The 24,424-nt window shown below is 40.2% G+C and overlaps 2 protein-coding genes across 2 annotated transcripts; both read left to right on the top strand.

Annotated features, from left to right (window-relative positions):
• The first annotated feature begins 308 nt into the window (after positions 1-308).
• On the top strand, positions 309-24,099 carry LOC116305563 (voltage-dependent T-type calcium channel subunit alpha-1H). The gene is made up of 24 exons (XM_089031527.1): positions 309-708; positions 987-1,081; positions 1,267-1,438; positions 1,968-2,256; positions 3,257-3,349; positions 4,001-5,065; positions 5,780-5,931; positions 7,321-7,609; positions 8,045-8,203; positions 8,530-8,937; positions 9,047-9,147; positions 9,732-9,855; positions 10,445-10,513; positions 11,331-11,515; positions 11,981-12,107; positions 12,764-12,886; positions 13,192-13,281; positions 13,509-13,695; positions 14,161-14,428; positions 14,897-15,027; positions 15,698-15,768; positions 16,217-16,295; positions 16,795-16,913; positions 17,062-24,099. Exons 1-24 carry the CDS (start codon positions 614-616, stop codon positions 18,184-18,186), a joined length of 5,616 nt encoding a protein of 1,871 aa, XP_088887653.1. The 5' UTR covers positions 309-613; the 3' UTR covers positions 18,187-24,099.
• LOC148910349 (uncharacterized) lies at positions 22,768-24,099 on the top strand. Its single transcript, XM_089031528.1, has 2 exons — positions 22,768-23,027; positions 23,168-24,099. The coding sequence occupies exons 1-2, from the start codon at positions 22,768-22,770 to the stop codon at positions 23,250-23,252; spliced, it is 345 nt and encodes a 114-aa protein (XP_088887654.1). The 3' UTR covers positions 23,253-24,099.
• Positions 24,100-24,424: the final 325 nt, after the last annotated feature.

Below are 24,424 nucleotides of genomic sequence, written 5' to 3'. Positions count from 1 at the left end.
AATTCTACATGGAGTAAGATGTTGAATAAGACAAAAAAAAAAAAAGTTTAAGTGCAACTTCTTGAAGTCTTAAAGGTTTTTCCATGCCATATGCTAATGCTGTGACGTATGAGGAGTAATCATTTAATATACAAAACACTACTGGTACAGATAAATTAAATTTGAAATACGTCATTGTTTTGCCCATTGCTCTTATAGAAATGATTGCAAGTTAGTTTTCCCATAGAAACTTTCATAACTTCAAGAAGCCGCACTCAAACTATGTAAATTTTTCGGGTTATTCAACATATTACCCCATGTAGAATCAATACTGAGAATATTGTCAGAAGGGTGATAGGCCCTTTAAATTCTGAGTCATGGATGGGACATAGCAACAGTAACTAAGGAAATTAGCCAAATCTACCTATCTATCAAATTTTGTATTTTTAACTGAAACATTTGCTTTGAATTCTTAACATTTGTCAAATACTTTGAGCGCATCAGTATATTCGTTATTCTATGTAACTGTGTCACGCTTGGTCTCTTCGATCCATTCGACGATGATTGCGTGACACGGAAATGCCAGATCCTAGAGAAGATAGAGTTTGCGATCTACGTGTTCTTCGTGGTGGAAATGTTGTGTAAATGGATGGCAATGGGGATATTTGGAAAGCTGGGATACTTAGCTGATAACTGGAACAAACTCGACTTCTTTATTGTTGCTGCAGGGTAAGTAAATTTGCTGTCAATTTGCTGAACAAAAAATAATAATCTCAGAGGAATAACACGTGATCTGAAATGGGAAAACAAACGTCTACGCTAAAAAGGTCTATCGAATTTCCAATGAAAATAATTGTGCACTTAAAATATTTCTTAGCTTTTGGCATGGTTGTAAATTGCAAAAAGCCTATTGAAAATATGAGCGATGTATCCCAGTAAGTCTTCGCGGTCGTCACCACAGGGTTCCCATTTTGCTTCTGCTTCACCTTTTTAAATATTTCTTTTAGGACATTTGAAATATTCTACGACAAAGGAAAGTACATGACTGCAGTGCGTGCCATACGAGTCTTAAGACCTTTAAGAGCAATAAACAGAGTACCAAGTAAGTAAATAGAGCACATGAGTTTGCACCATCAAACCTGTCATGGCCGCCATCACGTGATGGTACAAAGCCTCTATATAGATTCAGACACGCCTAGTAAAGCACGTCTTTTCTACGATGAAACTGTCTTTTTTACGATGAAAGTAACGCAATCTTGTAACCGTGACTCATCTGTCCTTATATAGGCATACGAATTCTTGTCACCCTACTTCTCGATACGTTACCGATGCTGGGGAACGTTCTAGCAATGTGTTCGCTAATCTTCACGATATTTGGGATAGTTGGTGTTCAGATGTGGCAAGGATTATTAAGAAATCGTTGTAAGATAGAAATGCCAACTAATCTCTCAGCAAATGAGTAAGTAAAATAAATGAGTTTTTAAAATCAAAGATGGCGTCGATGACGTCACAAAACATAAGAAAACCATTTGCGCATACAACCAGAATTCCTTGTAGACTTTCTTTTGTTCAGAATATTACATGGCCGCTTGGAGGTTACAGATTTTTGTGTTCTCGTGTTGAGAATATTTTCCTCGTTCGCTGCGCTCACTTGTAAGATATCAACTCAACACTGGGAGATAAAATATGTATCTTCAAGCGGCCATGCAATATCGCTTATTTAATCTTTATTTTATAGTAATGATGAAAGGGTAAATTATACACCGTGAAAAGATGAAAACACTTACTGACCTTTCGGACGCTTGTCCTTAAGTTTTTTTTGACGTCAGTAAGTTTTTTCATCTTTTCACGGTGTATAATTTACCCTTTTATCATTACTGTTTCATTAGAAACACCAACGCAACTCACACTATTTTTAGCTATAGTTATCTCCTTTTATTTTATATATGCAATAACCTCAATTAAGTTTATAAATGCATTTGTTTTAGTTACAATTTAAGCACATTCTATGTGCCAAGCGAAGGAGACTTTGTTTGTTCTCCACCAGAAGTATCAGGAATGAAGCGTTGTTCGAGCATCGACCCCTACAGAGCGAACGGTCGGGACTGTTCGTTGGATTATGAGACCTACCTTGAAACGACCGCCCGCTCTAACCACACCAACGTGTGCGTCAACTGGAACCTGTATTATTCGAACTGTACTAAGATTGGATTAAACCCGGTTTATAATACCATATCATTCGATAACATTCTTATAGCATGGGTGGCCATTTTTCAGGTATGGAAAAAAAAGTTTTTCACTGGCGTCAATGCTTTCCCATTTCAGATCAAGTGTCATTCCCTAGAGTAGCATTTCTTTCTTTAACGGTTGCACAAGAAATGACACATGAATATGAATACAACGAAAACAAAAAATCTTATTCTCAAGAGAATGACACGTGGTCTGAAATGGGAAAACATTACGGTTGCACATGAGAAGACACAGACCTAAATGAAATAAACCTTTTTATCTTGAGCATAATATCTTCCCATTCCAGACAACCTGTCATTCCCTAGAGTATCATTTCTTTGTTTAACGGTTGCACATGAGAAGACACAATCATGAATATGGATGCAACTCAAAAGAAAAATTTTATTCTCAAGAGAATGACACGTGGTCTAACATGGGAAAACGTTACGCCCAATGTAAAGAAGGTCGCATGTCGCATGTCGCATGTCGCATGTCGCATGTCGCATGTCGCAGGTCGCAGGTCGCAGGTCGCAGGTCGCAGGTCGCAGGTCGCAGGTCGCAGGTCGCAGGTCGCAGGTCGCAGATCGCAGGTCGCAGGTCGCAGGTCGCAGGTCGCAGGTCGCAGGTCGCAGGTCGCAGGTCGCAGGTCGCAGGTCGCAGGTCGCAGGTCGCAGGTCGCAGGTCGCAGGTCGCATGTCGCATGTCGCAGGTCGCAGGTCGCAGGTCGCAGGTCGCAGGTCGCAGGTCGCAGATCGCAGGTCGCAGGTCGCAGGTCGCAGGTCGCAGGTCGCAGGTCGCATGTCGCATGTCGCATACCAAGCTCGAAATGTATTGTTGATCATATGTAAATAATGTCAGCACAGAAGAAAATATCCTGGAAAAAACGCGCAGAAAAAGTTCAGGAAAATTCCATAGTGCAGTCAACTGCTGTTCGAAGTTGTACATGGTATGCAACATGAAACAAAACCTTCACTAACCTTTATTGAAATAGCTGTATTCAAAAATGTTCATCAGGTTTGTAACACTTGCTTTCATTCCTTCACGCCAGGTGATAACGCTAGAGGGCTGGTCTGATATCATGTACTTCATTCAGGATGCGCACAGTTCCTGGAGTTTTATATACTTTGTTGTTTTAATTGTGGTAAGTGAACATGATGGTTAGATTCTTAATGAATCTAAAGTTTCAAAGTTTCAAATTTTATCGTCAGGGCACGGCCATTTCATAGATAGAACTCTGAAACAATCTCTGGACTGATCTCAGTCAGTGCATGGCTAACTCACAGATTGAACCCTGAAACATCTCTGCCGTGGCTTATCTAAGTCTGGGCACGGCTAACAGTCACAGATCAGATTTGAATTAAGTGTGTTAATATTTGCGGAGGGAGAAAAACTTAAGAATCCGGAGAAAAACCCGGAATCAAAGGAGAGACAAGAAACTCATAAAACCCGTTTGAGTTTCTGGAGAGGCGAAACAAACGCTAAGTCGGAGATGCCGAGTCCAGGAATCAAACCTGAGACCCCAGAAGTGAGAAGCGAGGGTACTTCGGCTACGCCATCTTTTATTCCTTTGACCAATTCGATAGACTCTCACCCAGCTTCTCTACAATTTATTCTCCGCATATTTCTCCAGACAAAATAAGAAAAACGCATACTTTTATGAGGCAAAAACAAAAAAACAAAAACAAAAAACAAAAAAACAACCAAAAAAAAAAAAAAAAAAACCTCTTGAGAATATCCAGTTTATAGAAGGAAGGCTCAACTCTCTTTTTTTCTTCGTTTTTGTTTTCTTCAGATTGGTTCGTATTTCATGACAAATCTGTGTCTAGTTGTCATAACAACACAATTCCAAGAAACCAAGCAAAGAGAGAATGATTTAATGCGTCAGAGTCGACGCAAACACGCAACAAGCACTAGTACTATAGCAAGCAGTCGGTTCGGCCGCGATGGATGTTGGATAGAAATACTTAAATATATTGGACACGTGTTTCGACGAACAAAACGTCGTTTGGGCAAAACAATCAACATCAAATGTAGTAAATCAGCTACTCACAAAAACCGCGTTGCTAAGAAACGAAAGAGACGGAAGAAGAAGCTTGTCTATCATCACCACCATCATCATCATCACTACCATCATTTTCACCACCATGTGCATTGCCCGGGGAATGGACAATATCTTGATGGATACTACCCTCTACCCGAGGGGTACTTAACTCCAAATCTATCAACTGTAGACTTTAGTACTAATAACGGACAGTCGGTCGATATCATACCGGGGAATACTCTCACCATCCCCGGTCAAGTACCGACCAATAATTTCTATCAGGGGGAGGGTAGGGAGGGTGATGAAATTCAAAATGGCGCCGATTTGCCAGGCACGGTGCCTAATATCTCAATAGTTGCAGGATCAGCTTGCTCTGTACGGCCTTCGACTACACCTAAAATGGGGGAGATGGTCACTATGGCAACGGCGGCTGTGAATATTAACGGCCAGCCAGCTTTGTCGGACGTTGCAGCGCATTCCTTTGTTTCAGCGGCATCACTGTCAAGCGCAGCCGCAACTGCTACAGCTAGTGCTGCCGCTGCTTCGATGATACAAAACGCGTGTGAATGTGCTGTCAATCACGCGGATAAGGGAATCAATGTGGAGGAGTTTGAATCTGAATTTGTCTACGAGGGAGAAGAATCCGAGACTGATTACTCCGATGATGACTTTGACAAAGACGAACGGAAACTCACGCCATTGAGGAAGCTTCGACATACTTTACGAGTCTGGGTGGACAGCAAATGGTTCATGTATATCATCATGGGAGCTATATCTGTCAACACTTTAAGCATGGGGATCGAGTACTACGGACAGGTAAGACTGAATGGTAGCCATGTTGGAGGACAGGGATAATGCGTGGCAAGAAAATGTTTTTGCGCGACAAGGAAATGTTTTTTGCGCGACAAGGAAATGTTTTTGCGCGACAAGGAGATGTTTTTGCGCGACAAGGAGATGTTTTTGCGCGACAAGGAGATGTTTTTGCGCGACAAGGAGATGTTTTTGCGCGACAAGGAGATGTTTTTGCGCGACAAGGAGAAGATTTTCGGGACAAGGAGATGTTTTTGCGCGACAAGGAGATGTTTTTGCGCGACAAGGAGATGTTTTTGCGCGACAAGGAGATATTTTTGCGCGACAAGGAGATATTTTTGCGCAACAAGGAGATGTTTTTGCGCGACAAGGAGATGTTTTTGCGCGACAAGGAAATGTTTTTGCTTGACAAAATATGCTTTTTGCGCGAGAAAGAAATTTTTTGACATAGCAAGATATTCCTTTTCATAAAGGAGAATCTTCTCACAACATGGCCTTGTGCCGCCAAACAATTAGAATTCTTTGGGCATAATATTTTCCTATTTCAGACCACGTGTCATTCCCTTGAGAATAAGAATCTTTGTTTAAGTTGTATCCATATTCATATGTCTTCTCATGCGCAACCGTTAACCAAATTCAAGAAACGCAAGAGAATAATACGTGTTCTGAAGTAGGAAAACATTACACCCAAAGTAAAGAGTGTTATTTTTGTACTCTTAGGAACAAGAGATGACAGACACCTTAGAGTACCTTAACTACATATTCACAGCGATCTTCTTCCTCGAGATGCTCCTCAAGCTGGCTGGCCTTGGTGTCTATGGATACATCAAAGACGCGTTTAATCTTTTTGATGGCACGATAGTCATAATCAGGTAATGTCATCTATCTTGGGGAATCAAGGGTAGCGTAGATGTTGTTTGTCTCTCACCTCTGGGGACTCGGGTTTGATTCCTGGACTCAGCATCACACGTGAGTAGAGTTTGTTAGGTCTCTCCCTTGATTCGAGGAGTTTTCTCCGGATTCTCTGGTTTTATTCCCTCAAAGAAACCTAACAAGCTTAATTTTAATTCGATCTGTGAGCTAGCCATGCCCTGATATCGATAACATTTGAAAGTTTGGAGATTTGGAATTTTCTATGGTGTGTTACAAGAAAGCATTATATGATTATCTTATACCATATCATTAAAGCGCGGCCTAGGCTGCAATGCCTGTTGGGAATGAATAGTCAAATTCCCCTTCACAGAAACTAATATAGGAGACTGGATGCTAATTTGCCGCTAGATAGATGGAAGAGGAAGACTAGTAGACGGAAATCTGAAAAATATTACGTATAGTTAAAAAAGAAGAAGAAGAAGAAAAAAAAAAAAAAAAAAAAAAAAAAAAAAAAAAAAGAAAAAAATAGAAAATTTTTTTTTAGCAGGCATAAGTTTCAGGTCACCCATCCAGGTACTAACCTTCCTCAACCGGGCTTGACTCACTGTCTTTGAAGACCAAGTTTTTTCCACTGGACCACGTTTACAGGTGAATCAGCATAACAATAGCCGTGAAAACAATGCACCGAATAGACTAGACTTTTTAACATTGTACTATCAACCGATTCCGTGCGTGGCAGAGATGTAAGGGATTAGCCGATATGGTCTGGGGGCCGGCTGGTCTCTCCCCTGATGCTTCGGCTAGAACATTTTCTTGCGTAATTCGTACACCCAAGGGCAGAAGGATTTAATCGCCGTCAGGTCCGAAGTCCATACGCCGCCTCAGCTCTGCGGATGTCTCGGGGGTATGGCAAATTAGAATCGACGTTAACTCTTTTTCTTTTTTTTTTCTTCTTCCCTTCTTGTCATCTTTTTTTTAAGTTTCGATTCCCACCGTATCCAGAGTTTTAAGATTTTTTTTTAGCTTTTTTTTCTTCTTCAAAATGTTGAAGGAAGGTTTTTAAAATTCCAAACATAAAAACAAATTTAAAAACTTTTAAATTAATACTTTGAATTTTTTATCTTCAAATTTTTAAACTTCTTGAGAGTTTATAAATAATTCTGAGCATTGTGAAACTGTTTTTTAATTGCTTCTTGTCTGGTAGCTTTCGAGCCATGCTTTCTTTCGTTAGTTCATGAAATGCTGGTGGGTTGGTGGGTGGGTTGGGTGGGTTGGGTGGGTTGGTGGGTTGGTGGGTTGGTGGGTGGGTGGGTGGGTGGGTGGGTGGGTGGGTGGGTTGGTGGGTTGGTTTTTACCCTCTTTACCCACATATTTTCCTTTTTTCCTAGTATCGTTGAGCTATTTGGTGACGGCAACAACAGTATCTCCGTCCTCCGCTCCTTTCGTCTCCTTCGTATCTTCAAAATCGTCCGGTTCCTTCCCGCCCTGAAGCGCCAGCTACTCGTCATGATTCACACCCTCGACAATGTCATGACATTCCTTGCTCTTCTCTGCATCTTCATCTTCACCGCAAGCATTCTAGGAATGAACTTATTCGGAGGGAAATATAATTTCCCTGATGAGGATGCAAGAGCAAACTTTGACGACCTGTTTTGGGCTATTGTCACAGTGTTTCAGGTAAAAACACACCTAAAAGCCATTATTAAGAATGAAATCAAATAAGTATATAAGGAAGAAGGCAGCCCTTGATTTTGTTGGAATAGGCTAAGTGATCGAGCCAGTAATCGAGAATGTCTTTTTAAGAGAGATTACCACAGCCATGTGTCATGTGAGAGCAGAGTCTATTTGATCTCTCCTGTGCATTTCACTCTAAAACTCGGCTGGGGCGCCTATTGAGTAAAATACTAGACAAAACTGAAATAATAATACAATAGGAGGTTGAAGCGATTCAATTTCGCCGACGATGTCGCCCGCGTTGCCGTACGCGTTGCCGTACGGCCGCCATGTTGGTTGAGATAAAAGAGCAAGACCAAAATCTTTTGTTCCATTTAGCCAATATGGCAGCTATGACGTCACATATAGAAGATTCTGATTGGTTTTTTTTTCGCACAGGTTCTGACGCAAGAAGACTGGAATGTTGTGATGACCAATGGAATGCGAGCGATCGGGAAGTGGGCGGGGCTTTACTTCATTTTGTTGATGACTATTGGGAACTACATTCTGTTTAACTTACTCGTGGCCATACTGGTCGAGGGATTCGCAAACCAACCGGTAAGACTGTTGGATAGACAACCAAGGCACCACTGACCTCTCTAGATCGACCATCTATCCTTCGATCCCTAATTATAAAGCACCACTGACCTCTCTTGATCGACCACCAATCCTTTGATCCCTAATTGTAAGGTACCACAGACCTCTCTAGATCGACCATCAATCCTTCGATCCCTAATTGTAAGGCACCACTGGCCTCTCTAGATCGACCGTCTATTCTTCGATCCCTAATTGTAAGGCACCACTTACCTCTCTTGAACGACCATCAATCCTTCGACCATCACAAATATCTCTCTGCTAATATCGTATATATAATTGTTTTGCAGGATAAAGGAGAGAGTTCGGTCAACCTCAGGCAGGCTACCATTCCCAAATTTGAAAACCAGATAGCGAAGCGACAAGAGTGTTCTCTAGAACAACAATCGAAGTATTATGGCGGCAGTAAACCCCGCGTATGTATCAGTCCAACACCATCTGTCTACTATGTGGATCAATTGGGATGCAAAACATACGATGGCTCAAAGATCTACACTCGTAGGTCTTCGCTACCTGTTATGTCTAAAAGTCGGTATCCCGAAGTAGCACCGGCTGCTCCACGAAGTTGTCTATCGCCCAGTCCGTCGCGGAAATTTGGCAAGTTTTTTCCACCAAAGGGAAGAACGGAGGTGTTTGTTACCAGTCCTTCTCAGGATGAAGAGGAGGAAGGGACTTGGACAGAGGGCAAAGATACTAAGGTAAGTTATCTAGTGTTAAATGAACCAATCACAGCACTCGGTTACCTTTCTTTCAGCCAGACTTTTTCATCACAACGAATAATTGAAATTAAATACATGTATATTGCAGACAGAGGAAGAAAAGAGCCCGGATGAGTCAGTTAAGGCATCGTCTCGATGCTGTGCCAAGCGATCTGATTGGTCCTTGTTCATCTTCTCTCCCGACAACAAGTAAGAAACATCTCCCCTACGTTCTACCTCTGCAATAGTACCTTTTCTTATTCGGTAAATACCACTTTGTTTTATGACTGAAGACTCATCTACACAGGCTTAACCTCATTTAAGAGCAAATCATTAGCAAAAGTCAACTTTAATGTAAAGAATGTGCAGCTTGAACAATACCAATGTTTTGAAATCCCATGGACTTTTAATGGTTTCTGTGAATAGCTGACTTATAAACGAGGTAAAGCCTGTGTAAATGAGTCTGTGGTCTTCAAAAACAGCGGTATGCATCGAAAGCAGAACTGGTGTGTTCAAATTTATTTATTTATCGATATATCAGACGTTACCCTTTACTGTCTTGGGAGCTTGAATGAGACATGGTGTGGTCGTGATTAAGGGGTCCATATCACCCCATTTCTATCGACAGTCTTATTATGTGCATTTTGGGAGAGAGGAGTGATTTTGGGAGGGAGGGGTGATTGTTGAGAATAGTAGCCCCCCCCCCCCCCTTCCTCCAGAAGGTCCTGGACACAACCCCGTTATCAAACGCACTTCCTTCAGTGTTTTCAAGAACATTATTTTTTGTTGTTTAGATTTCGTGCACTAAATATGATGATCTACAAGAATAAATGGTTCGACAGAGTCGTCTTGTTCTTTATCTTACTAAACTGTGTTGTCATGGCTCTGGAGGGACCTTCTGTGAAGGAAGGAAGTATGGTGAGTAACGAGCACGAAGCCTTCACTTTTCGGTAACAGACTACATGTATACGACACACAATAGCAGTTTTTAAACTTATCGAGTTATGTAAGGAAATCAGTTCTGAACGAAAACCATACATCAATTTTGTCGTTCCCTGAAACATCCTCTTCGCCGATTTAAGTCAGGGCATGGCATGGTACAATCGTAATTTAACGTTTTTTGCACGAGGAGAAAAAGTCTTGAATCAGTAAAGAACCTCACAAAGTCTAATAACACGTCATGCCAAGTCTAGAGTTGAGAGGCGCACTACTTCTACACCAATAGGATTACTAATGAATAGTATTTCCATATGAGCGTAATAGCACAAAAGAACAAATCAATTTTAAAAACAACACAACACTTTTAAATTTGAAAGACATGTAATTTTATACTTTTGAAAACGCCTATACATAACCTTGTGAATTGTAATTAGCTTCACTTAACTGAAGATGGCTTTGTGACAAATCGAAACATGTCTTTCAAATTTAAAAGTGTTGTGTTGTTTTTAAAATTGATTACTAATGAATATTGATAAATTAGTAATTTACAGCTCTTAATTTTGAACAGGAACGTCGATGGATTGACATCTTTATGTATATATTTCTTGCCATCTTCACCTTGGAAATGATGATCAAGGTCAGTACATTTTGTGTGGAGAAAAATCCCAGTTTTTTAAAAAATAAATCAAGTGCACTGGAATATATGAAATAGACCTCTTTATCTTGGGCGTAATGTCTTCCCATTCCAGACCACATGTCACTTCTCTAGAGTATTATTTCTTTGTTTAATGGTTTAATGAGAAGAGACATGAATATGAATACAACTCAAACAAAGAATCTTATTCCCAAGAGAATGACACGTGGTCTGAAATGAGAAAATAGTACACCCAAGGTTAAGAGGTCCATTGCACGGTTATGGGAAATTTAACGATTTCCTCTCATAATTATATCCACGTCTTAAAATATCTAAATAGAAAGTGCCGCCTTACTTTAAAGTGCTTATAAGCCTTTACACAATATTTTCAGAATTGATTCTTTAAATAGTGAATAGTTGATTGTGAAAATAATTCGTCATTTGAATGTCGGGTCTTTGAGATACGAAGGTTTATATTTCCAATATGTTAACGACTATGACGTAACATAAGGGATTTGAATTATTTTGTGGCAACTTTTAATATTGAATGCTGGACATTTTTTGAGAACAAATTTGTAAGAACCTTTACGTGAGTCACGAGTAAAAGGGTGATGCTTTTAAAATACTGTATTTCAGTACGAGTGCAGTGCTGTATATTAAATGATGCCTTATGTTACGTCATAGTCATTAACATATTGGGAATAAAATACTTCGTATCTTAAAGATAACTACAAATGGTTAGCCAAGGGTGTCAAGTGTGACTGTCACGCTCTCTCTGTCACGCTCCCTTAATAAGGTTTCTCGTGACCTCTCTTTCCAGGTGGTTGCCAAGGGGATGTGGATTGGTGAAGACGCCTATCTTCGAAGCGGTTGGAACGTCATGGATGGTTTCCTTGTTATCGTCTCCTGGATTGACGTCATTGTGACGTTATCCACCGACAGTCAAAACAACATTCTTGGCGTACTGAGGGTGTTTCGAGCCTTGAGGACACTACGACCCTTAAGGTACTAGTATTGACGTCATCCCGAGACTCGTTAAACAAATCTAAGGCCATGGCTTTTTTTGGAGGATTACGTTATCGATAAGCGTAACGATGTGAGCTTGCTCAACAATGCAACCTTGGTTTCATTACCAAACCCCACGTACGCTCCATGTATGTGAGAAGAGGTTTTTGTTGGTTCTCTCCAGTGCTTCGGTTTTTTTTCTCCGGGTTCTCCGGGTCCCCCCCCCCCCCCCCCCTCCCCCCCCCCTCCCCCCCCCTCCCCCCCCCCTCCATATCAAATCGATTTCTAAATTCCAGTTCTTTTGTTTAATGATTGCGCATGAGAAGACACACAAATATGGATACAACTCAAACGAAGAATCACCCCAAAAAGAATGACACGTGGTCTGAAATGGGAAAACATTTGACTCAATGTTTCGAGATCTATCGTCTATTGATGTCTTAATTCTTTTCGATTCTTTTCCAGGGTGATCAGCCGCGCACCAGGCATCAAGATTGTAGTAGAGACATTGATCTCGTCTCTCAAGCCCATTGGTAACATCGTCTTGATTGCTGCTACGTTCTTCATCATATTTGGGATTCTTGGGGTACAGGTAAGTGACAATAAAAAAATAAAAAAACAAAATAAAGCAATTGGGATTTGACAATTTACATTTATACAGAGTAGCTCTTTATCCACTATTAATATTCCAATTGGCCACTTTAGAAACGAGCTGTAGCCTGGGTCGAGTTTAGACATGCAAAGGCGCTGGGGATTGTTACAGGGGACACCTGCATACAAACAGACATGGCAGAATGCGCAAAAAAAAAAGGGGTAACAGACACAAAAATTGAAATATCTATCACTGAGAAAGCGTTGAAGATTGTAGCTCTGTCCCCTGTAAGAATCCCAAGCGTCTTAATTTGCGTGTCTAAACTCGACCTAGGCTACTGCTTGTTTCTGAAGTCCTGAATAGGACGTCTGCATGATGGTGTCATTTGACTCCCACTAGCATAGTGCTTCACGAATATTGCTTCTTATTCAAATTTGGCTTCCCTCATGAGAATAATAAGACAATCGCATTCAAGATAGTTTTAAGAAGGATGCATTTTAGGAAGTGATATTTGTTGTTCATGAAGGATTTGATTCGCTTAGAATCAATTTTAGTTGAGAAATCGTTGGGAATTAAAATCTGCCGGCATTTGATCCGTGCACGGCAATTTGTAATCATGAGAATAAGTCGATTTAATAGTATTAATCTTGTTGTAGCTTTTCAAGGGAAAGTTTCATCATTGTGTTGGAGCGAGCGGCCCTGTCACCACCAAAGCAGAATGTATAGAGAAGAATGGAGAATGGAAAAACAAAGAATATAACTTTGATAATCTAGCCAAGGTGAGAAAGAAAGCGACAAATATGAGTGTTCGGGTGTTCGGGTGTTCGGGTGTTCGGGTGTTCGGGTGTTCGGGTGTTCGGGTGTTCGGGTGTTCGGGTGTTCGGGTGTTCGGGTGTTCGGGTGTTCGGGTGTTCGGGTGTTCGGGTGTTCGGGTGTTCGGGTGTTCGGGTGTTCGGGTGTTCGGGTGTTCGGGTGTTCGGGTGTTCGGGTGTTCGGGTGTTCGGGTGTTCGGGTGTTCGGGTGGATGGATTGATGGATGAAAGAATGGATGGATAAACGTACTGAAGGTATTGAACATTTCCAGGCACTTCTTACGCTCTTCGTGTTTGCAACAAAAGATGGTTGGGTGTCTATCATGTACGACGGCATTGACGCTGTGGGCATTGATAAACAGGTGAGTAGTCACGTGACTATCACGTGACATGATAAACAATGCTTCCCGCTTTGGTATTCCTTTATGGGTTTTTTCCCTTTTTCTACACTTGTCTTGCGTTTCCTTATTTTCTCTTGTCTTTCCCGTCCCTTTTCCCCATCTTTATCCCATTTCTTTTCCATCTATTTTCTTCACGACTCTTTTTATTTTTCTTTCTAAACTCTTTAAACCAAATTCTGTTGTTTTAGCCAATCAAGAACTACAGTCAAGTGAAGGTGTTATACTTCGTTGCCTTCTTACTGCTTGCTGGGTTCGTTGTCCTCAACATGTTGGTTGGAGTCGTGGTAGAGAACTTTCAAAAATGCCGAGGCCTGATCGAAATGGAACGAAACGAAGAAGAACAGAAGAAAAAAGAAGATGAGAAGAAGAGAATTAGTGAGTAAACTCCAGTTTCGAGTTTTCTGTTGCTCAGGAATAGCCTCTATTTTGTTTAGAATATTCACATATTCCAGTGAAGGTCCGTCGAGTTTCAAAATGTTTGTATTGTTGAAGTTACGCATTCTTTACTTTACCGATGGTATTTGTGAATATTTAGACACTGATTCGAGGCTAAGCCTGAGTAAATGAGTCTGTAATCAAGGAACACAGCGGTATTTTATAAATTCGACAAAGATCTGTTGAAAAAGGGCTATTTAGCATACAAGCGTTTTCACATGTAAGAGAGTTTAGTCATTCCAGATCAGTAGTTTTTCAAATTATTCGGCCTTATTTCGATTTGGTGTAGGAATTGCTAAAATAAAAATGTGGAGACACGTGACCTAGAGTCTACGTAATCACGTGGTCTTTGACACAGGGATCCCATTATTCATTTTCATCCATTTTTGATTTTCTTTTTTACAGAACAATGTGAAGAAGAAGAAGCACTAAGCGAACACTTTTCACAACCTCGTCGCTTCATCCATCATATCTGTACTCATGGCTACTTTGATCTTGCAATAGCTGCGATCATTGGCCTGAATGTGATCTGTATGGCGTTAGAACACTATAACCAACCAAAAGCATTAGGAACCTTTTTAGAATCTGCCAATTACGTATTCACCGCCATCTTCATTTTGGAAGCCATTTTGAAAATTTATGCCATGGGATTTAGGATTTACTTTCGAGACAAGTAAGTTAAAAGCTATAGTCTCCTACGCAGCCGCTATTAGTGTCGTCACGCAACGCTCATAGCGGCTGCGTAGAAGACTAGTTAAAGTCGAGATGTGTGTTAAGAGTTGTATGCATAGAATATTGAATGTAGTGGTAGTGAGAGTGATTGGAAGAGGAGCCAAATTGGAAACTAGTTTTATAGTAAATTTTCACACTCGCTGATAAAAAGGATTTTTATGATACACTTCTTCAATCCGTCCAGCCATTCTTTCATTTGTTTGTTCATTCATTATCCATTCGTCCTTTTTTCCTTAATCTGGGTCGCGCAGCACTTTTACAATAAACAGGATGGAAAACGGAGGGGGGGGGGGGGGGTAGGCAACAGGGAGTAAGATTTCTGATATGTGTTTGGCAAGTAAATCCCCCCTCCCCCTTCCTGGTAAAAACGCAGCCCCTCATAGCATTGCTTATGTGTTTTGTCTCACAGATGGAACCACCTGGACATGTTGATAGTCATCCTGTCTGTTGTTGGCATCGTGTTGGAAGAAATGAACACCAAGGAACTGCCAATCAACCCAACCATCATCCGAGTCATGAGGGTATTGAGGATAGCAAGAGGTGATAAATACGTCCATTCATTGTTACCCGTTACAGACTACGTGTCATTCTCTTGACTAGAGTTGCACCCATATCCAGGTGTCTTCTCATGCGCAACAATTAAACAAAGAAATATACTCAAGAGAATGACAGGTGGTCAGACCTCTTTACATTGGGTGTAATGTTTTTCCATTACAGACCACATGCCATTCTCTTGAGAATAAGATTCTTTGTTTGAGTTGTATCTATATCTATGTGTCTTCTCATGCGCAACCATTAAACAAAGAAATGGTATTCAAGAGAATGACACGTGGTCTGAATCTTGGGCGTAATGTTTTTCCATTACAGACCACATGCCATTCTCTTGAGAATAAGATTCTTTGTTTGAGTTGTATCTATATCTATGTGTCTTCTCATGCGCAACCATTAAACAAAGAAATGGTATTCAAGAGAATGACACGTGGTCTGAATCTTGGGCGTAATGTTTTTCCATTACAGACCACATGCCATTCTCTTGAGAATAAGATTCTTTGTTTGAGTTGTATCCATATTCATGTGTCCTCTCATTGCGCAACCGTTAAACAAAGAAATGATACTCTAGGGAATGACACGTGGTCTGAAAAAGGTCCATACTTGTAATGCATGCGTAGAACTAAATCAATATTGTAATGTGGCTTTTTTCCCCCGACAGTTCTCAAGCTCCTAAAAACTGCAGAAGGGATTCGTAAGTTATTGGACACGGTACTTCAAGCTCTGCCACAAGTGAGTATTAGATTCCAACCTACAAGATGAAACCAATTCATGACCACATGGCCAATCTCTTGTGTATATACTCCAGTTTCGAGTTCTCTGTTGCTCAGGGTTAGCCTTGATTTCGTGTACAATATTCATCTATTCCAGTGAAGGTCCGTGGAATTTCAAAGTGTTTGTATTGTTGAAGTTGTGTATTCTTTACTTTCCCGTTGGTATTTGTGAATATTTTGACACTGATACGAGGCTAACCCTGGGTAAATGAGTCTGTAATCAAGGAACACAGCGGTAATTTTGAACTCGAAAAGGGTCTATTATGCCAAAAAATAGTCCTTTCCACACCCGGTACTTGCACAACGAGGACAAACTTGGCTCTGGATACGCTCCCAGATCACCTAAATGGATCTCAACTTTGGAAGGGTATTTGACTTTAAACTTTCTTCTTTTTTCTAATTGTCAGGTTGCCAATCTTGGACTACTTTTCCTTCTACTTTTTTTCATCTTTGCTGCTTTAGGAATCGAGCTCTTTGGCAGAATTGGTGAGTGTAAACAAATATTTATTCAAAACCGTTAAAAGAACGTAATTGAACCCTGAAACAACCTATGGGCTGATCTAAGGGCATAGCTAACTCACAGATTTAACCCTGAAGCAACCTCTGCGCTGATCAGTCAGGGCACGACTAACTCACAGATAGAACCCTGAAACAACCTCTGGGCTGATCTAAGTCAGGGCACGACTAACTCACAGATAGAACCCTGAAACAACCTCTGGGCTGATCTAAGTCAGGGCATGGCTAACTCACAGATTGAACCCTGAAACAACCTCTGGGTTGACGTGAGTCAGGGCACGGCTGAATAACAAATCAAATTGGAATTTAGCTCGTTGGCTTTGATGAGGGGGGAAACCCGGAGAAAAGGAAGAAAACCTAACAAACTCTACTCGCATGTGATTGTAGAGTGCAGAAATGGAACCTTAGATTCTTAGAGGAAAGGTAGTGCCGCGAAAGTACTTATTTTCTTATATTCCTTTGCTTCCAGACTGCAAGAAGTTTAATTGTGAAGGGATGGATGAGCATGCACACTTCCAAGATTTCGGCGTAGCAATGTTGACACTATTTAGGATTTCTACGGGGGACAATTGGAACGGGATTCTAAAGGTATGTATTTTATATCTAGACCAGATTGTAAATGAGTCTGTTATCAAGGAACAAAGCGGTACTGTACATATTTGTGCCACTTAATCGTCTTACTAAAATATCTAGTTTTAAAAAGGAGCTTACACAGCCATCTTGCTTGTATTTTTAGGATACTATAAACGAGAAAATCTGTGAAGTCAGTCCTGATGTGGACTGTAAAGTCCTAGAGCACGTTGCTCCGATATACTTCGCGGTATTTGTGCTTGCTACTCAGTTCGTCTTGCTTAATGTTGTTGTTGCTGTGTTAATGAAACACTTAGAAGAAGCCAAGGAAGAGGACAATTCTTCTACTTCTGGGTCACGCAACTCCATTACTTCGTCACGCAAGGATTCTAAAGAACAAGAAGAACCTGTGGTCACGCTAAAGGTCCCTCCTTCGGAAAAGTTTCGGAAAGTTTCGTTTGATGACGATTCTGGCAAAAAAGAGAATCAAGCGACTGTAGACATAACTGTTCCAACAAATCGAGGCCAAGGAGTACTTCCTTTGGTAGCAGTGAATGGTGAAGATGTGAATCATTCGGATTCTGAATACAGCACGACATCTCCTATCCCTCAAACCAAAGTAATGGAACATCAGAAACCTGTCTTGAGCCAATCAACACCAACTCTTCGCCCTGTGCTACGAACAAGAAACAGATCGTCGTCGGCAGCACCTAGGATCGTCAAAGAGATTAGTAGTAGCTCATCTTTAGCAAAACTTAGCCCTATTTTAGGGAGACTGGCAAAATCACGGCGTTTTGATGACTCTGATGAGCTTGTCAGCCGTGCGCATGCGCATACTCTTCCTCCGTTGGAATTTTCCGGCATGACCAACCACGCTTCCGAGAACGACTTAAGCCCTGAAGGTGGGATTCCTTTGTCCCCGAGGGCTCCAATCTATAAAATGAGTGAAGATAGTGATTTGTATGATAGTAACTTAGAAGGCGATTACAATGACTCTAGCCATACGCCAAGTTCCCCTCGACCATTGCGTCCTTCGATCAAGTCCAACACTTCCGGTGCTTCTTCTACTTCCGGTTCCTCTTCGTCCAGTTATAACGATGATCGTCACCAGGCCCCGACGAACTCTTTGCCTTCAAGGTGTACAGAAAATGCTTGGGGTACCCCTAAATCAGGTAGTAACCGAAGTATCTTGTCATCCTTTTCGGGGCGACGGAGGTCAAGTAAGGGGCGTCGCCCTTCAGCAGGCGAGTCAAGAAACAAAAGAAGTAACAAAAAACAGAGTTATGTTTAAACGAGCTCTTCTTCGAGAGATAACGGCCTACGAAAGGTAACCTCGCCTTATTGCTGTCACGTGCCACGTCACGTGACTTGAAAGCGATGCTGGTTCATCGTCCAACACAGGGGTTACTACCTCATGTATGATTATATATTATGGATCCTTTCATAAACCAAGGATCGTGTCAGCGATCCATTATGATTAGAGGTCTACATGAAGTAGTAACCTCTTATTTTTGATAGTGTCTCCATGGAAACGAAACGTGCGATGAAAGATTCTGAAATCTCTTAGACCTTGAACAACAGGGGTCTGGCTTACACAAGTATTTAATATTTATTTTTACTTAACTTTTCCCATTCGATCTCTATGAAAGTAAAATATAGTCGAGTCTCTCTAATGTTGCCCCTAAAGGCTGGACACACGATGTGATGTTGTTTCTGATGTTGCCTGCAACGTTGCTTGCAACTTGGTAAATTGCACTCCTTGTCCACCCAGTGCAACGGTTGCATTGTAGTTTTTCCTTTTTATGTCTTATCGTGTCTCTGAGCCTTTAAAAGACAAGCCAAGCATTGAACAGGTTTCAGTAACAGAGAGATGTCTATATTAGGAGGTCTGTTTGAAAGAGAATGAGTGCACAATAGCAAATGTCCGTGTTATAGAGGTCTCTTTATGATGAATAAGTGGGGTCAGTACCAAAGAAACTGTCCATAATAGAGAGGTGTCCGTATTATAGAGGTCTTGTGCAGCCGTGTGTCCGTTATAGTCAGGTATTCATGTTGATGAAGATGTACAGTAATTGAAAAATAGCACACAGTACACACGTTACAAATTAAATGCCAAGCAAAATATTGTAAAATATTATGGCTCTTCACGTCATCGGTTGTCACAATTTTTAAAAATATCTTTCTTCTTTACGTTACAAGAATTGGAATCTACTTGCTTAAAAAAATGAATCTATATGAGTGACATTATGAATACATAGTGGATGTGGTGACGTATATGATGTTGTTTGTACCCAAGCTAGACCAGAATGCAGTTTGATTTTGGTCTATAAACTAATATTAGATATTCTGAGGTTAAGAAAAAAGCTGGGTAAAGGTGGCATTGCAGTGCATTGTGGGGCTGTATGAGGGCACAAAATAGACACCACCTTATAAAATGTCCCCTTAAGCAGTTCAACAATGCATTGCAATGCCAATTCAACCCAGAGTTTTTCTCGACCTTGGAATGGCTAATACAATGAAGGGGAAATCTAATTATATTAGTTTTTCTCAAATATTTGCATTGTTTGATGTGACTATTTCTTTAGGGTTTGGTGGAATGAAGTTGGCAAAAATTCATAGTTTTTAAATTTTAAATTTTCTCGCATTGCAAAGCTAAGATCCTACCTTCTTTAAATCTCATCCCCCTCCCCTCTCCTCATAAGTAATAAGTTGTTATACATGTTTTGAATTTACAGATGAGTTACAAAACCTGTGAACTCATATCTTTAATTCTCATACTCATGAATAATTAATGAGGAGAAAACAAAGCAAATCACTACTGTGACGGTGGTTTGGAAATGTGTTCTTAATTTGCATTAAATTTTGTAAACGTTTTCTTTGATTTTCTCCAAGAAACATTCATGAGTTTGAGAAGTAATTTCAAACACTTGAGAGAGTCCTTCCTCCGATTTCCAAACACCTCAAAGTCAGTTAAAAAAACTCGGCTGCGCCTCGTTTTTTCAACTCACTTTTCGGTGTTTGGAAATCGGAGGAAGGACTCTCTCGCGTGTTTGAAATATTACATCTAGTCCCATAACTCCATTAGAGAAGGGTTTATATAGGTCTTCCTTTCAATTTCATGAAGCAAAGAAAGCTTTTTTTAATTAATTTGTTTTTACATCCCCAAATTCCAAATTGAATGAAGAAATATAGAGAGAGATATTATGCATCGATTCAGAGGATCAGGCCCTGACTTTCCTTTAGCTTCGCTTAATGATTTTCAGAGTTTTCGAGAGGCATTTTTGGACAGATTCTCCATTTTTTGGCCTAGTTGTAGGCCTTTTCCTTAGAACAGCTGGCATAATTCAATAGATTTGCATAGTTTTGATTTGAAACTAATTTATAAATAATTATATTATTATTAATTGAAGGTTAATATAAAATTTTGTGCAATAATTGAATAAGGAAAATATCCAATATGATGCATATTTAGTGATAAAGAAAAAGATATAAATGTCACCCAAAGCTAAAAGGACTTGCTCTCACCAAAAGGAAACACAATAAAAAATAATCTAGTTGATAATATGATGCTAAAGAATTCTGAAAAACATGATTATTTATTACTATTATTACTATTAACTAACACATAGGAATATTTGGATCATTTTAATAAGCTTGTCATACTAGAGAGCCTAACTATAATAGGCATTTCCGATTTAGCGGCATATGAGCGGAATAGGCATATACTAGCGGAATAAGCATTAACCAGCGGAATAAGGCTAGAATCATCGTTATGACCAGAAAATTCAATAAGATAATGAAACAGCTTTCAGTATACCTGTTTTATTTAACTTAAGGTATTGCACAATTATAATCGTTAACACTACCTGTTTTATTAGCTTAACTGACGAGCAGTGTGCTCGAGAATAAGATCTCGTCCCGTTGAAACGCAGTTATATAAAAAAGTTGCGTTCATAATATACTAATGTAAATGCTCGCCCTTAAATTTATAAAAGAACTAAGAATGCTAGCATATAATGTAGAATATCACGACGGTTATTATTTTCGAGAAGTTTTCCTTCTGCATGGACACGTACGTATTGCTAACATATAGTTGATATGTGGATGCCTACTGAGATTGTTCACTGCCTGTAAACACGCACTTGCTTCCCAACTCTGTACCCCCTCTGCGGGGAAAAACATGATTTTATTCAAGTTCTCTGTTAGTTCTTCTACAGTGGAAATGGCTGTGCACATAACCAATGCGTTGAAATTCAGAACAAAACAAGATATTTGAGAGATTCAGTAAGAATCTCGTGTTTTCGACAAACATTTGTGCTACGCAAACGAAAAAAAAGTAAAAAGAAGTTGAAAAGCTTTTCAAGAAGCAATAGATATATAATAAAATAACCTTTGTCTTTGGTGAAAAGGTTTGTAAAAGGTACTAGTTAAATTACAGGGAAAGAACAAAAACGTGCCCATGCCGGCCAGGCTCTGCGGTAAGAAAAAACGTGATGTTTAATGTCTATTTACTAATAACGTGAACAGAACTTATAAAGCATATAAGGTGCTAGTCTTCATCTGACAAAGAATCTGTCACGTCAAGACCATGAACTGCCCTCCAGCTTTTTAATGCTTTCTGGTGCTCTCGTGCAGCACTTTGGGCCGCATCAAGAACGGCGGGGATTGCTTCGAGTAAGCTGTCCAGTTTTTTCTCTCTGGTGACCTGGGAGTTCCTAGATGACTTCAGCTTTTTACTTGACTTTGAGCTTTCCTTAAGAGGTCTTTTCCTGAAAGGATAATAGCAAAATTAACGAGGTTTTATTATCAAATAGGTATGAGCAACGTTAAAAGTAATTCTGTCTGCTTATAAATTACCTGTCTTCCATCCTCTCGCTTTCTCTTGTTTTCTTGATTCGTGTAAGGATGTCAGCAGGGTCGTCATTTGGTTCGTTCTTTTCTGCATCTAACACATACTTTGTTTCGCGGTCATTGATAGCTCTGCAAATGTCTTCAACTTCTTCAGTATCTTTATTACAAGTTTATTCCACACTGGATGCGGACGAGTATTCTTCATCAATTATTTTATTTGACGTGCTTGCTTCACTGGCATTCCTACCAGGAAATAAAAGAATCATCGCACTCCATATAATACCGTTATTGAGAGTCCTTTCTTCTTTGGTCAACAGCATTCTTACCATGAAGGAAGAGCGTTGTTACGCAGTTAAGTAGCTCTCTTCCTTAATTGCTCCTCCAACACTTTGTTGGAATTTCTTTTAGCCAAATACTGATCACCTGCTTCTCCCAAAACCTCAACATGCCTTCTCATAAAACTCAAAACACTTTTCCACTCTCTTCCACATGTTTGCACAGCTTGAAGAAGAAGAGTATCTTCCACTTGAGTGTAGTTTTTCCTTGGTTTTCTTTGCTTGTTGTTGTCCATCGCGCCTTTCTCGCAGGATTAAGAAAAGTGAAAAGAGCCCTAAAAATTTGCATACATAGGCACGTGCACACGTGCACTGGTCGTAATGTTTTTTTTAAATATTTTTGTTTGGTTTCGTGACTGCGAACGGAAAAGTTGCATATACATTTAATACACTACCTGTTCGCGTCAGTCAACAATGGATGTCCCACCTTTCCCAATGTTTATTGTAGTAACCCTGCTGTGTATCTTTGCAGCTATAAAATTGAGTCCTCAAAGACCAAAACGTTTGGTCCCTTTATTTCCTATGCATGTAAAAGGGAACCTGCTCATCACACTTGTTGCGCTTGTCTCTACGGCACCAACAGGGGCTAATCTCCTAGCCCGACTTTTTGGCAATCAGCTGCTTAACCATCGTAACATGTGGCAGAGATGTTTATTGTTTAGCACGAAGAAATCCACACATGGTACATGACCGGGGAAACACCAGAATACTTTGATGCTATTGTACGAAGAATTGGTATAGAAGTTACCCGTCCGAGACACACACCTCGGGTGCCAACTACAGGTAGAAGAAGATCTTGTAATCTTGACGTCAGCAACAGAGTTCTACTGGTGATTATGTGGTTGAGACAATACCTAAAACTTCATGTTCTGGCATTTATTTTCGGAACCAGTAAGAGTACAGCTGCTGATGCTGCAGATGGTTTGAATTTACTCCTTGTAGCTGGGTAAGTTTGCTATATAGTAGCGTTGTCACGTTGTGCATAAGTATTTCGATCTAGCTGCTATTTTACTGCATATATAAACAAACACAAACATAAGCAAAATTTAGTACTACACGTATTCATAGTTAACAAACGTCTTGCAGATTTCCGGGGCACATGAACGATGCGGAGTCATACAGACGACTTCTTGCTATAGGCCATGGAAGAAGAAGGAATCTACCACGATGAGCAAGGCTGCTAGCTGATGGGGGATACGCTAACGCCCCACCTCTTATCACTCCAAGGCGTATTGCTTACAACAGACGACAACAGAATGCCAACAGAGCGCTAAGGTCGCTTCGTATCCGCGTAGAGCACGCCATTGGATTCCCGGCTGAAAATTTACTCAGCGACCTCGGATATTTTTCGACACATGAGGCCATTTCAACCCTTTGTAATAGCAACTAGTGGTGCTCTTGCTAATCGAAGGAAAAGAATTCTAAAAACACTGTAGTGTTATATATGTTCTTTTTGATATACTTTTCGGAAAAGTAAAACAAACTGGCGTAACACATTTATATTAGTGAGAGCAGAAAAATTCCTAGCTTGATATTGTAAACAAATCTCAAGATATGTTGATAATAACTAGCGCTTACTAGTCAGTTGTGACTGTTTTGGTGCGTTGAATATAACAGGTGTATAAGAAAGTTCAAAAGTATATCACGTTTGGGACATTAGTTCTTCGTAGTAAGAGGATTAAATATTAAGGACCATAGTAGTAAGACGAAGGAGTAACGTCTGTAACAATAGTTACAGACAACTTTCGCAGTTGTTATTTACCTAATAATACATTGTACTAGCTGAGAAAACAGTAAGATAAGGAGTTTTGAAAATTCTATTGGTTAAATCTGGAATAAAATGATGATAGCTCTTTTTAATTTATGCTATTCCGGTCGGATTATAGAATGCGGAATATACTTTCCCTATGCCGCTAAATCGGAAATGTCTAATTGAGTTTTAGGGTAAAAAAAATCATGAAAAAATAAGTGAATTGAATACCATGAAATTATTTTGATTAAAGTTATGACAAAAGGTTTATTGATTTGTGTTGTCTGTGGAGTACCAGGGACCGCAGAGCCGGGAGAGGGGGCTGCCTGCAAACGTTCCCCCCCAAATTTAATGCTTAATATGCTTAATTTTCAAATGCCAGCCCCAACTTTTCAATATGCTCCGTGGGCACTGAGTATGTGTTGGTGCATAATGACATGTCACCTTATCACAGCACAGCACAGCACACTACACCTTACAGTATCACCATGCTACATCATACCTCAATCCAACACACACTACACTACACAATACAGTACCACCATAAAAAACCATACCTCATTTCAACACACACCACACCTTAGCTGTTCAAC

This window comes from Actinia tenebrosa, unplaced genomic scaffold, assembly GCF_029948245.1.
Source record: "Actinia tenebrosa isolate PJP-AT-01 unplaced genomic scaffold, QUT_ActTen_1.0 PGA_scaffold17__23_contigs__length_9995812, whole genome shotgun sequence".
Lineage (NCBI taxonomy): Eukaryota > Metazoa > Cnidaria > Anthozoa > Actiniaria > Actiniidae > Actinia > Actinia tenebrosa.
The sequence above is the reverse complement of the archived record's forward strand: the minus strand, read 5'-3'. Positions and strand labels throughout refer to the sequence as shown.

Excerpts from the sequence above, each read along its gene's own strand:
- LOC116305563 (XM_089031527.1), top strand. The coding sequence starts at position 614 with ATGTTGTGTAAATGGATGGCAATGGGGATATTTGGAAAGCTGGGATAC. Across the intron at positions 9,856-10,444 it reads CTGTGAAGGAAGGAAGTATG|GAACGTCGATGGATTGACAT; the intron begins GTGAGTAACGAG and ends AATTTTGAACAG. Across the intron at positions 13,282-13,508 it reads CTGTGGGCATTGATAAACAG|CCAATCAAGAACTACAGTCA; the intron begins GTGAGTAGTCAC and ends CTGTTGTTTTAG.
- LOC148910349 (XM_089031528.1), top strand. The coding sequence starts at position 22,768 with ATGACCGGGGAAACACCAGAATACTTTGATGCTATTGTACGAAGAATT. Across the intron at positions 23,028-23,167 it reads AATTTACTCCTTGTAGCTGG|ATTTCCGGGGCACATGAACG; the intron begins GTAAGTTTGCTA and ends AACGTCTTGCAG.